This window comes from Acanthopagrus latus, chromosome 11, assembly GCF_904848185.1.
Source record: "Acanthopagrus latus isolate v.2019 chromosome 11, fAcaLat1.1, whole genome shotgun sequence".
In the NCBI taxonomy this organism is placed as follows: domain Eukaryota; kingdom Metazoa; phylum Chordata; class Actinopteri; order Spariformes; family Sparidae; genus Acanthopagrus; species Acanthopagrus latus.
Window position 1 is genome coordinate 1,221,976 of NC_051049.1, and position 14,457 is coordinate 1,236,432.

The following is a 14,457-nucleotide window of genomic DNA, read 5'->3' on the forward strand; positions in this document are numbered from 1 at the left end:
CAGTGACAGACGCCTCGATAAACCAGGATGTTCCTGGTTTTTGAAGAAGCTCCTCGTCACGTCCGTCCTGGTCGTTTATCTCCGCAGTGATCAAATCCACGAGCTGCAGCACGAGTCCGTCAGGAAGCACGCTGCCTTCAACTGTTTGTGTCCCAGTGACAGAAAGATTAATGTGGCCGTGAGATGCTGCCGAGGAAGAAGAAGTGGACCAAGTAACGAGGCCGAGGAGAAGCAGAGGACTGAGTGATGGCTGACGGGTTGGACTTCAGCTGGAGGAGGTTCTGATCCATGATGAGTACAGAAACACTGTGGGTAGAATATTTATATCAGCATTTCTACTGTGAATATGGGTTTTTAGGAGAGTTTAACAATTAGGTGAAGGTGGTTTTATTGATAAAAGATATAATTTCTGCCACTAGGGGGCTCTCTATCAAGACAAAACAAAAGAGCCAGCTCTGGAGGAGAGAGCTGGTGTAGATCCAGACCTCCTGGAGGAACAAACACCTGGAGTCTCATCAGGTTCTGTTCTGATCCGAGATGTTCACCCCTCTGGTTCGAACATCGTTGGAAACATTTGGAATAATGTGAGAAAACAACCGGACATTTTGATCCAGAATCAGAAAACATTATATTCTCACTCTGAGCTCTTGAATCATGATTCTCTGATCGATCGCAGCTCTAATTCAGGTTTCTGGGCTCATTTCGTGTTGCACTGAAACGTCGTGGAGAAGAAGAGCGATGAAGTATTTGCCCTTTTTCTCCTGAGATATATTTAGTGTGTGCATGAAGCAGAGAGCAGCAACATAATGACAGAACAGCAGGGAGCCAGAGAGGAAGATCAGAGAGAAGAGTGTGTGTGTGTGTGTGTGTGTGTGTGTGTGTGTGTGTGTGTGTGTGTGTGTGTTGACACCAGTGATGAGAGTGTCTGTAATTGCTCCTAACGAGCAGCAGAGCTTGGTGTCATGTTAAGATCATGTCAAAGAACGTCTCCTCTGTGAGCAGCAGATCTGCAGCCTCCATGTTTCTGGTTTGACTGGAAAAGACGGAAAGTTCCTTTAATGTGGACAAAGACAATAAACACTGGTGGGTGCACGAGTTCAGAGACTACAGGACATAGAAGCGCCTGACTGGTTAAATGAGGTGTCAATCAGTGGTTCAGAGGTCGGCAGCCATCTTAGGAGACTCTGTTTTGCAGTTTTTGACATGAAAATGCTTTTCCAGTCGTTATTTCATCAGCATTAATGTGTGTTGGGCTGAAGCTGTTACTGAGATGGATCTGTTGGACGACTGGGAACAAAAGAAGACAACTAACGCTGGAGACTGATGAACCACTGAAACCCTCAGACGGTGAGTTTTAGTTTGTACACACTCTTGTGTTGGTTATGATTTCATCTTAACGAGGTCATATTAATCTTTTTGGGTCATTAAAGGGCTGCAAAGTGAAAAAGGGGATTCACTCTCTCCACCGAAAACTCTCATCGAGCCGTCCAGTCTTTACTTCTGTAACAATAACCTACAAATACAAGTATGAACCTGAAAATTAGCACAACATGACTTCTTTAAAATGCATGAACTGAATCACAAGGCGTGTTCATTTAGCCGTGTTTGTATCGTCCCAAAGGAGCCAAAGTTCAAATGCTAATGCTAATTATTAACTAACCAGTAAAATATCTGGTCTCTCCACACAGCAGCTGCTCGTACCTGTTAAACGTCCTCACGTCGCGGCGCTCACGGCGAGTTAAGGTTAGAGAAATATTTGTCATGTTTGTCAGCAGACAAGCTGAAGATGTCGAGAATCGTCGGCTCGTTTGTGACTCTGACGTTTCATCCTTCATCACTTCTCTCTCTGAGCTCCATGTTGCTCAGTATTAATCCTGCTTCAGGCGCATGTTCACGCTGATTTCTGTGTTTCTGGGGAATCTTAAGAATTACTTTGCAACCTAAACCTTTAATATCGAATGTGACAGTGCAACATAAACAGGACTTTGGTGGTTTTAGTGTTTCAGTCCAAACAGCTTTACAGCAGCTAAGTTTCTCCGGTTTGTTTCAACGGGAGGATTACAGACAAATCCGTCCTTCGTCCCTCTGATTCGCCCGTCCTCCCATCCTCTGATCCCTCACTGTTCAGAGAGGAAGTGAGCCTGCACACTGTGAAATATCTGGTTCATTACTGTTCCTGGACCAGGACTGGACTTACATCCTAATTCAGGGTTATTGTTTCAATATGTCAGAGTCCACAGATCTCAAACTGGCGCTGCTGAATGTTTACGATACTGAGCGGGTGTTCAGGTGGTCGTGATCTCTTCTTATTCAGGTGTTACAGAACTTTCATGGTCACAAGGTACAAAAACGCCCTGCAATTTAATTTGTTTGTTTGTTCTTAAATGAACACAGAATAGAGCAAAGCCTCCTGGGAATGGGAAATGTGTTTATCCAGAGCCTGTCACTCTGCGTTTATCCAGTGAACCGATTGCAGGTCAAATCTATTTACAGAAATGTTGGAGGATAAATGAGCGACTCCTCGTCAAGATAATGACACGTCAGACAGAGAGAGAGAGAGAGCAAGTTCCAGGGAGAGTACAGGATTTCTGACAGTTCAAGGATTTGTGTGGTTGCTTGTTGTTTCACACATGGAAGGCAAGAAGAGAGAGGAGAGAGGAGAGGAGAGAGGAGAGAGGAGAGAGGAGAGGAGAGAGGAGGGAGGAGAGGAGAGAGGAGAGAGGAGAGGAGAGAGGAGTGAGGAGAGGAGAGAGGAGAGAGGAGAGTGGAGAGAGGAGAGAGGAGGGAGGAGAGGAGAGGAGAGAAGAGAGGAGAGAGGAGGGGAGAGAGGAGGGAGGAGAGGAGAGAGGAGAGGAGAGAGGAGGGAGGAGAGGAGAGAGGAGGAGGAGAGGAGAGAGGAGGGAGGAGGGAGGAGAGGAGAGAGGAGGGAGGAGAGAGGAGAGAGGAGAGAGGAGGGAGGAGAGGAGAGAGGAGGGAGGAGAGAGGAGAGAGGAGAGAGGAGGGAGGAGAGGAGAGAGGAGGGAGGAGAGAGGAGGGAGGAGAGAGGAGAGGAGAGAGGAGAGGAGGGAGGAGGGAGGAGGGGCAGGCCAGAATGAAGAAGAAGCTGGAGGGGGATGCAGCAAAGTGCTCGAAAATTACCGAGTTATTCCGAAATCAAGCATCAGGTGAATTGACAGACACACAGTTACTGGAGCTGGTGGGCCGGTGCAGTCAGAATTTTCCCGGTGGATTTTGGTGTTGCACCGCAAGAATCAACCAAAGAAAGTTCCTCGTCGTCACTCGAAAGGAAGCTGCCGGCCTCTGAGTCATTTACTGCACTCTGTCTGATTAGTTCATAGAAACGTTAACGAGCTGATCTGTGTTACTTCATCGTCATTTCATCAACGCTTTCACGCTTCAAACACAAACCAGGACAGAACAACAGGAGATATGTATAGGAGATATTAACCTTCATCACATGTAACTTATTTATAATTATGGTTATATTACTGTTAGTCTGGAGGAGAGACGTGAAGCTGTTTCTGTCCTGATGTGTCGCTGATACATGTTGATCAGGTTTCTGGTCCATATTGTTGATCTTGAGGTACATTTATCATCACATTTAGTCAATAAATGACAAGAGCTGATATAAAAATACAACTGAAGTAGATTACATTAAACAAAGACAGACTTCCTGCCTCTTCTCCTCTCATCACCTTCTTCCAGCCCTCCATCCATCTGCTCTTCTCTCCTCTCGTCGCCCTCTGCGCTCCAGTTTTCCCGTCCGTGGTGAATCAGAAGAGGATCACAGTGTGCACACGTCCTTCACGCTGCTGTTCGGGATTTGATGAGCGGGGAGGTGGATGTTGAGGGATTTAAAGAGGGAGGGAAATTGTGATGCTGTTGGGAATCCGTGCCAATTTCAAGCAGCAGTTGCCTCTCGTTTTTCCACTTCAGCGCTCCTCTCGTGGCTGATGTCCTCCGGAGGCGGCTGGTTTCCCTTCAAAATTGAGATCCAGCGTCACTGTCCAGGTGTAGAGACGCTTCTCGCCTGTGGGAACAGAGCAAAACTGTTGCATATTTAAATTAAATATCAAACATGTGTATCCATACATGAGGAAAATCAGTTTTCCTGCAGTTTGAGGACATGTGAGGTTTATGCGTGACAGCAGAGCTGTACATCCCACACGGCCTCAGACTTCAATCGTCTCCTGTAAGTGGGTCACCTGGAAGCAACGGTGATATGAGGAGACGTTTACCTGCCAGTCTAATCTCATGTTACAGACATAAATCAGAGCAGAGTCGGTGTGATGAGCGCAGACGTCGCTGCGCTCAGGAGCTCAGCTTTGACGTCTGTTTTTCTGTCAGTCGTTCTCCGGTTTTATTAAAAAATCTGCCAAAGTTATTCTAAAAAAAAAAAAACACCCTGAATAATTTGGTGATGCCACATGAAGTGTAGTGTGACAGGCAGCTGAGAGGAAACCGAACCTGAATAACATCACTTTGTATATGGAACAGTGAAAGACTTTAGAGCTAAACAAGAAGGTCAAAATCATCCCTGGTTATTAAACGATACATTTGCTGTTAATTTAATTTTTTCAACCATAACAAATCCCATAAAGAGACAAAACCATCGGGAGTTTCTCTGACACGTCCTGTCTGTCTCTCAGCTCGACGTTTCGTAACGATGGCCAAACAAAGACAAACCTCCCGTCGTAATAACCCGGATTACCCCTCAGTGATGTACCACACGTGTGTTTGTGAGGAAACCTGCTGTAGCACACCGTGTTCTGCACTCACAGCCTTCAGCTAAATGTACAAACAATCCCGCAGATTAAAGTCTGTAATCCTTCTGTCGCTCATCTCAAATTGTGACCAAACTCAGCCCGGGGCCGGTCGCTGCGCCAGGTGTTTCTGTACGTGGACGTCCTCCGCGCTCCGTCCCCTGACTCTCTGCAAATTCAAAATGCATGTTTGCCTGTGATAAGGAAAACAAATGTTCCCTGCAGTAATATGAGGAGTAATTGAATTGACAACATAGCGCGGTCTCTTATCTGACGGGCTTCTCCAGGCGAGGCAGAGCAGCAACCAGCCCAGCGAGGAAACGCTCCTGGGCCACCAATGAGCTCTTGACCCCTGATGCTCACTGGAGCACATCCTAACGCACTGCATGGAGGAGGGTTATATAAATGAGGTGAGTGTGTGTGTGTGTGTGTGTGTGTGTGTCTGCAGGGCATTAATGTGTCTGTGGCATCTCGTTATAGCTGCCAAACGCGTGGCGAGGTCGCATAGGCGCTGCCACTCGCTGATGAGGACACGCCTCCACATGCAGACGGGTTCAAACCCACACACACACACACACACACACACACACACACACACACACACACACTCTGACCATGTCAGGTTGCCATAGAAATAATGGTTTAATCCCGCTGCAGACGTTCTTTGGTTTTTTACCGAGGTAATTGCAGCGACTGGAACAGTAAAGGTGAACGCTGGACACAAACAACGTCTGGCGTCTCTTCTTCACCTGGTCGGGCTACAGTCAGCTGTCAGTACTGCAGATGTGGGTGTTTGTCGGCTCCAATCAAATGCTACGACAAACTGAGGTTCTGGACGTTGGTGTAAATATTTTTCCATCCGTCTCTATTTGAACATTGTGTCTCTGGGCTCGGCAGGGTGGAGAGGCCGGGTGTCCTGGGGGGAGTTTAGCCTGACACTCCGCTGGGGACGACGAGGACGAGTTTGACCTGAGAAGAGCCGCAGCTGGCTGGTTAACAGGAGGTCAGTGTGTTTACTGGGGAAACTACACACAGTCCCACAGAGTGCCCTGTATTAGCACTCGGGGAAAATCACCAATCACTGTTGTTGCAGCCATGCAGTTACATTTTTGAGGAGGTGCACATGTTGGCATCGAGCTTTCACTGTAAAACCTTTAAATCATTTTATTGCAGTTTAGTTTCAGAAAAAAAAACTTTCTCCTCCATTTATATGACAGAAGTCAGCAGTTAGAAAAGTCAGAGACGGTTCTGTTTTTAAAGATACATGAACCCGTCCAGCTCAGCCAAGCAGAGAAACTTGCGGTACATTTTCCACATTTTCAGCTGTTTCCAGAAAAGTTTCTTTATTGTAAATTAAAATATGCACATTGGAAATCTTGTGGAAATATACAGTCAGACGTCAGTTTCAGACGTCAGTTTCCAGTATAAAATCCCATTATTGTCGTTCTCATAGCTGATAATACAGAAGGCTTTCCAAAGTGCTGCATGAATACACAAGCGTGTGGACAAACAGTGATCAGTCTGCTGCGGTGTGTACTCGAACAGTCATCCTGCTGCCATGGGAACACTCAGCCACTCAGTATTTGCATGTGTGAGTAATTGCGCTCTCCACATATGATCGAAGTAGATGATGCCTGTCTGATCTGACACATTTAATCTGGAACAAGTCGCCTCCATCTCCTCTGGGAAGTCACAGCTCCCCTCCTAAAGATCGCCTTCCGTCTGATTGGCCCGTGGCTACGAGAGATAAGACGAAGAAGACGACGTGAGCTCGAGAGCCGCAGAGAAGTCAGTCATCCACGTCTGGTGCTGAGACACGAGCGTGACTAAACGTCTGTATGATCATGATTACATCTCTGTTTCTCAGCGAGCGCTTTATTGATTTCTGCCGCTTTGCATTTGCAAACATGGCAGCGTGTCAAACTGTCCTGTGACCGAAAGAGATGAACGACAGATGATTAACTGTGAGCCGACAGGAGGGGATGAGTCGACAGTGACTGATGCATTTCTGCACCAAAATGTATTCAAAAAGTCATGACGGACAAACTGGAACACACAGTTGATTGAACCACAAATAATTTGTACATCAAGGATAAATTTCCAAATGTAGTTTATGAAAAATGAGTTGCTCTCTTGTGTAGATATCAAAGTCCTGGTTGCATTAATTTCTCCAAACCAGAACTTTTTTGTTGTCCTAGGAAACTTTACTTCTTTGATGGCTCTTGACTTGTGGTGTTCCTCAAGGCTCCGTTCTTGTTCCCCTTCTGTTTTCCATTCATCCGATTATTCAAATCATAGTGCCTCTTCCCATTTTCATGCTGATGACACTCAGCTATACGTGTCGTTAAAACTCTCCCAGCAGCCCAGCGAAACTCATGACCGTTAAATCTTTTTGACTCTCCAAACGCCACCATTTCTCTCAGTGTGAAGGTGTTGAGATCAGTCACGTTTCTATCAGATAATTTAGACAATTTAATAAGTTACTGATCTTTAAAAAGTCGTTTCATACTTTTATCTATTCTTATTTTGATGATTGATTGTTCTTTGGCCTGTTTTCATCATATCTTTTTAATTTAGTTTAAAGTTTTTAAGTCCTTTATGTCCATGCACTTTATTCTCATTTCATCTGGCTTTGTAAAAATGTAATTAATATAATTTTACACGATGAAAACATCTCAGACAGAACTCAGGCTCAGGCTGATGTGGTTCTTATTCACCTTTATTTCTTCTTTTTATTCATTTATTCATCATGCTTGAATTATAAAAATATGAAGACCAAAGAAAACCTAAAAGAACATATTATTATCATTCTTATCTTTCTTCTTCTTATTATTATATTTTAACACTTAGCAAAAAGACTGTAAATAGAGAAAACTGCTCCATCTAAAGAAAACTCACCTTCCATTAACTCTGATTAACAGTCTGTTTTATTCACCTGCTGTAAAAACACACGGTGGTTCAGCAGCAGGTGTGACAGAGCTGCTCATCATTACACTGATTACGTCGTCTTCAGTTTGAGTTTGTCACTAATCCTTTAATATTTTCACTCACGCTGCTAAATATCAGCAAACACAAGGACCTCAGGCGAGCTTCACTTTAATCCTCAGTGTGTTTTGCTTTTGTCTTTTCATGCAGCGATGCCCGACCGTCGTTTCTGCTGCGAGTCTGTTTCGTTTGGATTCAGACTCCTTTTATTACTAGAGAGGCTCGTAAAAATCATCAGATGAAAATAGTATTAATGTGTTTCTGTAACTCTCAGAACACATGACCAGGGAAATTAAAACAGTTCCACAGATTTCACATGATGAGATTATGTTTTCTGAATAAGAGCCACTTCATATAAACCGGAGAAGCTCCAGAAGATTCTCTGTGCTTCAGTTTCATTCAAACCATGAGCTTAAATGTTGCATGTGTCCATATTTTGATTCTAATTGGACGCTGATGTTCAAAATGTACAAAACATCGTCTGATTGTCCAAAAACTGACGATGTGCTCGTATGCAGACTGAGAATATTAGCTGACAGTATTCTGCTGGTTGGGTTCTGGATCAGTTCGTCTGTCAATAAGCCCAAAATCACTTAAGTCATTATTTTTTATTATTTGTAGGGAGTTACTCTCTAACAGTTATATAAATATATAGTTTTACATATTTATTATAAAACATATTCAGTCCAGTCAGTCAGCTGACACAGTTCCTGCTGCTCCATACTACAACTTCTGCTGTGTTATTTTAGATCACACTACTTCACTCGGCATGACCTGCATGTGTAAAGAGATAAAGAGATGTGGAAATAAGAAAGTAAATATAATAAATCAAGTTTTTGACGACTTCGAAAACAGTGCTGGCAAAAAGAAAACCTCTGATCACAACCTGAGCTCCACCAGCAGAGAGCAGAGTTAAAACAAAGACTGACAGTGTTTATTAGGACAGCAGCTGCATTAAAACCTTGAACTTGTCATGATGTTGTAACATCCTCCTCCTCTGGCTCCTTCATCATCCCAGTGCACGGACAGGTGAGCGCGTGGCCTCACCTGTCCTCCCTCCTGCCAGACACTTTGTCCCTGGATGTTCTCCGCAGCAGCTGACGCAGCAGTCTGCCGCTGTCTGCTGCCGCTGCTGCGTCACATGTGCGCACCAGACAGCGACCAGCACCGCACTCCTCTCCATCACCCGCCGCCAGACTGTCCCACACCTCCACCCTCTGTGTATTTACACAACATGAATCTATTTATGTCCTAAAACGCGCACAGAGCTCCTGCTGCGACTCGTTTCCAGGTCACAGACTTGTTACATAATTCATCACCTCTCTGCAGCCCCTGAACAGCCAGCACACCTCGTGTCTGCCACAAAATAACACCAACTCAGAATAAAAGACGGATCCACAGACTGAGACCATCGGAACCGGCTCACTGTTCTGCTGCAGCGGTGCGCCACTCCGAGCCGTCCCGTCTCCGCCGCCGCTGCCTGGCATCATTTGCAGACAGCGGGGGGGAGGAAGGGGGGAGGAGGAGGAGGAGGAGGTGGGGGGAGGAGGGGTTTACTGACATCAGCACTGCCGCTCACTACAGCACCGAGCAGGCTGCCTGTCTGCGGGACCAGCCACGCCATCGTGTATCCTGACGCGCTCCGCGGATGTCTGGGCTCGCTCTGCGGGATTTGGGTCGTGTGGAAGCGGACGGTTCGCGCGCCGAGGCGTCGCTGGAGGACTGGAGCTCGTCTGTGCGGTTGGAGCGGTGAGTTGGAGGCTGTGAGCGGGCAGCAGACAGCAGGGCAGACGGGAACACTGTCTGAAGTTCAGATTCGCCTCGTCACGCTCGTTGTGACTGCTGGTGTGTGAGGCAGAGAGTCAGGACTGTTTCTGCTGTGATAGTCTCACATCTCGGATCATTTTTACTACTTGTACTGATGCTGTGATCATGTTCTGCCCTGACTGTGCCTCTGTGTTTAAACCTGACCTCAGACTCACAGTCAGACTCTGTCATGTAAATCTTCATATCTGTGTACCAGAGTGAGATTTTAACAACGTAACTTCATTTTGAAGTTTGCAGGAGCGTCTCTCTGCGTCAGGAGGCTGCACAGACAGCAGAGGCGAGGCGGCAGCATTTCATCCAGCAGAGTGCACACAGGGGCGCTCCGGATAACAAGCCAAATTCTGCACTGCAGTGGATTTCCTCAGGTGTGTGTGTGTGTGTGTGAGTGAGTGAGTGTGTAGAGGTGTGTGTGTGTGCATGTGTGTGTGTGAGTGAGTGAGTGTGTAGAGGTGTGTGTGTGCATGTGTGTGTGTGTGGGGGTACAGGCTCTGTTCACTTTCTCATTAACATCCGAAGAACCTGCAGAAGCTTTGGGGCATCGTCTGGAGGTCGTCCCGTCCTCGGAAACTGTGCCACCATCCGGTTTCTGCACCGCCCAGACCCCCACCTCCTCCTCTCCTCCTCCTCCTCTTCGTTATCCCACCACAGGCAGAGTGTGGCGGCTCGTCCGTCCATCTGTCCGTCTGTCCGGTCGGATCAGAGAAGCCTGCAGGCCTCAGACTGGAGAGCCTGTGACTGACTGACTGCTTGGATTTATCCTGTGGATTTCTGAGGCGCTGCACAGACACTGAACCACATCTGCAGTCCCACAGCGGAGAGCAGCACTTGGAGGAACTTGTAGTTTTGGATTAAGAAGGTTGGACCCACACTTCACCGAGTTGTAGTACTAAACAAAGTGTCACATTTCACCTCAGGGATCAGATTTTTATCATTTCCATGGTGTCATCAGGACACAGTCAGCACGACACAGCAGATCTCAGGCGCTGCAGGTGTTCAGGTGTGGGCTCCAGCTTCACCTCAGGGATTTTTATCTAACAGAGCGTCCGTTTGGTATTTTTCACAGAGTTGATTTCACTTTTACCGCAGTGAATCTCAGGCAACATCTGTATTTTTTTTGGCTTCAGAACGACCTATGAACTCCTGTCACCATGACGTCTGACAGTTTCCAGTACCGCGCGCTCTTTGAGTACAAGCGGGAGCGCGGTGATGACATCAGCCTCCAGCCAGGCGACCTGCTCACCGTCCCCAAGGCCTCGCTGATGGCCGTGCCGGGGCTGGACTACCAGGACGGGGACGAGCGGAGCCCCAAAGGCTGGCTGCACGGCACCAACGAGAGGACCAAGGAGAAGGGAGACTTTCCAGGGACGTTTGTGGAGTACGTCGGCGTGCTGAGGGCCGGCCCTCCTGCGGCTAAATCCTGGCCCAGGCCGGTGCCGCCGACCCCCGGGGGCCTACAGACCACTGGAGGGGCCCAGGCTCCTGGAGCAGCTGCTGCTGCAGGTGAGTGCTGCACCGACACATGTGGATGTTTGAGTTCTTTGTTTCTATTGGGCAAGTCATGACACTGACTGTGACAGAAACCTTTGGTCAGTGTGTGCTGTGAAGTCTGATGTTGGACTTCATGTTGTGTTGTTTGCTCCTGAACGCTCCGCTGGTCGACTTGAAGTAGATTGAAGTTGATCTGAGGACAAGTTTACTGAACATGTTGATCTGAGCTGAAGTTGTCTGTGGGCCTGTTGGGTCGACTCTGATGATTCCAGGACACATGGTGAGGTTTTCTTTGAGGGACCAGCTCTGGAACCAGACTCAGATTGATTGCTTTGCTTACAAATCCAAAAAATACACAAACTACGACGACACGGAAGCTGAAGTCAAGTTTCACCCGTTGGCGGCAGCTTGAAGAGTCTCTGACTGTACGAAGGAACCTGCAACCTTTACAGAACCTTTAATCTCACACACCAACAGAATGATAGTCTCCCTCCTTTACACAATCATCTGTCCACATGACTTCTCTTTACAAAACTACGTACACAAGAGCTGAACATGTCGGGCCAGAGGATGGCAGACGGTCTCTGTCAGCGAAGTGTCGACACCGTAGAGGAACACTGAGTGAGCTTGTTTTCCTTATCTGTTGTAACTTAAAGCTTCTATCAAGAACTTGAATTTTTTAGTTGATTTTGTTTCTCTCTGTGGCTAAAGATAGTGAAAGAAAAGTGAACTTTGTTTTAGTGCCAAACCACCAAACCAACCGTCAGCCAGAGTCAGAATCTGAGCCCAGACAGGCTGGAAGATATAAATACATATATAGATCCAGTCTTCTCGCTGCTGTTGGCTGATTTATAGTCAGCAGTGTTACTCTGAGAAGAACCAGTGAACAGTTGTACGTTTAAACACTAGTAATAGCTGCTGATTGTTTATGTATCCATCGTACTTTGACGCCTGTTTCTCCACCATTTTTAATTTAACATCCGTCTGTCATGCAGCCCAGCGGTGCCGCCCAGACATGAGCAAACGATCGTCCACCATTGTTGCTGTTGTTCAGGGTGACGCTTAGCGTGGGGTTCATTTTGACATGTGCCTCTAATCACAACAAGTGCTGTTGCTGTTAGCTGTGTGTTAGCATGCTAGAACCCCAGTGTGTGGCACGATTTGTATGAACTGCTCACAAATCATTTTTGCATAATTGTCCGCAGCTCCAGGTATTTACCCTGAAACGACAGCGTGGAGCGAACGCATCATGCTGCACTTCATACTGCAGCTCCCAGATTTGAGGTTTGGTCTTGAAAGCATCTGTAGTTCCAGAGCTCAGAGCACAACAGACCCGACGGAGCTCAAAGCAGATTAGATTTACTCTCCAGTTCTGTTGGTACAAAAACCAAACGAGCCTGTAATTCGATCGACCTCTTGTATACAAACCACAGACACAGAGCTGTTAATGACAGCAGACGCCTGCAGGCCTGTTCATCACGCTGCTGATGACCTGCAGCTGCTTCTGCTGCCGAGCAGATCTACTGTGATCCTGCAGCTGCAGGGCAGCCGGACCCCTCTGTCCAGAACCGGACCTGCATGAAACATACCTTCTTCCTTCCTGAGCTCCGGCCATGAGGTTTGTCTTTTAGGAAATATTTAGGCAAGTTGGGCTCGAATGATCTCCTGCTCACAGTGTTATCAGCTCGGGGATAATAATTATTTGATGAACCAAGAACAGTAATCATCATTTATCACCTGGTTCTGATCATCTGACTCCTGTCTGCTGCTGTTTATGCTCCTGGGTTGCAATTTAATAAACTCTGAATTCTGAATGATTGGCATGAATATATCGGACTCACAGTGCAGAACAGGATGCTCGGCCTGGTTGACAGTAACATGAGCCTCGTACCTGGTTTTCATTTGGCCCTAAACTTGTGAATTGTTCCGACTTTATTCAGAATGAGCCTTTAAATGCTGAAGCCTTCGTTAAAGCCTGATTCTGGCTGTGTTTGGACTCCTGTGTGACGATGGAGCTCCTCGTCTTCCTCTCTCACAGTCTATAAACGGCTGCATGAACTCTGGAGCAGCAGATCAATAATCGTCTGCTTTATTGACTCTGCACTTCTCAGAATTTACTCATGTTGTGGCTAATCCAAGATGGAATCAGTGTTTGTGTTTATTATCCCTCGCAGTATCTCTGCTGGAGGAGTGTGTGCTGTCGCTGTGTGTATCCGACGCTGGCAGCTGGATGTTTGATGATTTATTGAGGGCTGAATTGATTTATTTAGCCAGAAACAGACGAGGACGAGCGAGACTGGAACGCAAAATGTAAAAAGCATTGGGAAACAGGCTGCCCCACTTTAAAATCTATTCTGAGGCCTGCAGGCTTTGATTAGTGTTTTTACAGGGCCGGGGTGGTTAGCTGTGTTCTAGCCCGGCAGTCTGCTGCAGACTGAGCTCAGATCTGTTGTTCACGGCTCGTCATTCGCTAAATAGGTCAGACGCAGAGTAACGTTCTCTCCTCTGCTTCCTCTGCCGCCTCTCCGCTCTCTTTAATTGTCTGGCTGCCTGTCTGTTTTATGGGAGCGCTTCGGCCTTATATAAAAAAACATCCACGCCGCTCGAGGCTCGGGTAAATATTGTTCTCATTTCCATGAGTCTGTGCTGGCTGTGCTGATGCGTTTTAGTTGTAGCATGTGTGCTAGCTGAGCCTCTCTTCCATCAGTCCAGCATCCCGCAGCCACACAAGGCCGTGTTTGTCCTGAATAATTGATTGGCTGACGCACTGTTGGCTTGACACGCCACATTCCTGCAGTCACAAATCACAAGTAGCAGCAGCAGCAGGAGGAGGCCGAGCAGAGGGGAGCAGGCTGATGTGCAGCCTCCATCGCTGCTGACGCTCGGTCACGCCCTGCTCGGGTCGGAACAACGCAGCTGAGGGTGTTTTATTGTTCTTGGCACAGGATTGATCAGGATCTGTGAGGCCTGCTGCATGTTGTATAGTGATCAACACACCCGAGTCAGCACAGGTCTGATGGAGCTCTGACGCTGCCGGACTCAGAGAGACAAACCAGTATTTCTCCCCTCGTCCTCGTTCCCCAGTCAGATCATAAATACAGTCATGGCAAAGAACAAATAAGTAAGTTAACATTAAAGCTTCAAAACCTCAGGAGTGATATTCAGGAGAAGCATCATCATTTGGTCTGTGAAGACAGTTGGTTAATCATTCAGTGGTTCTTGACTGAAGTTTAGATTTTTCCTCCTGTTTTTATCTCTCTCCGTCCTCTCGTCGTCCTGAACAGTTGAGCTGCTCCACTTTGCCTCAGCGATTAAATCAGGTGTGTTATGTAATATCTCTCTCTCACAGCACCAATCAGTGTGTAGCACTATCTGACGCCGTGCGATTGTGAAC

The 14,457-nt window shown here is 47.0% G+C and overlaps 1 protein-coding gene across 3 annotated transcripts in view; it reads left to right on the forward strand.

The window, feature by feature from the left end:
- Nucleotides 1-1,226: 1,226 nt before the first annotated feature.
- pik3r3b (phosphoinositide-3-kinase, regulatory subunit 3b (gamma)) overlaps nt 1,227-14,457 on the forward strand; it is a 186,057-nt gene continuing 172,826 nt past the window's right edge. The window contains exons 1-3 of one of the 3 annotated variants that reach the window (XM_037114384.1): nt 1,227-1,347; nt 5,661-5,766; nt 9,806-11,075. In XM_037114384.1, the coding sequence (XP_036970279.1) occupies nt 10,724-11,075 (352 nt within the window). In that variant the 5' untranslated portion in view covers nt 1,227-1,347; nt 5,661-5,766; nt 9,806-10,723. Of the gene's footprint in view, nt 1,348-5,660; nt 5,767-9,332; nt 9,498-9,805; nt 11,076-14,457 lie in introns of those variants that run through there. The other 2 variants (XM_037114382.1, XM_037114383.1) reach the window with 2 other exon arrangements.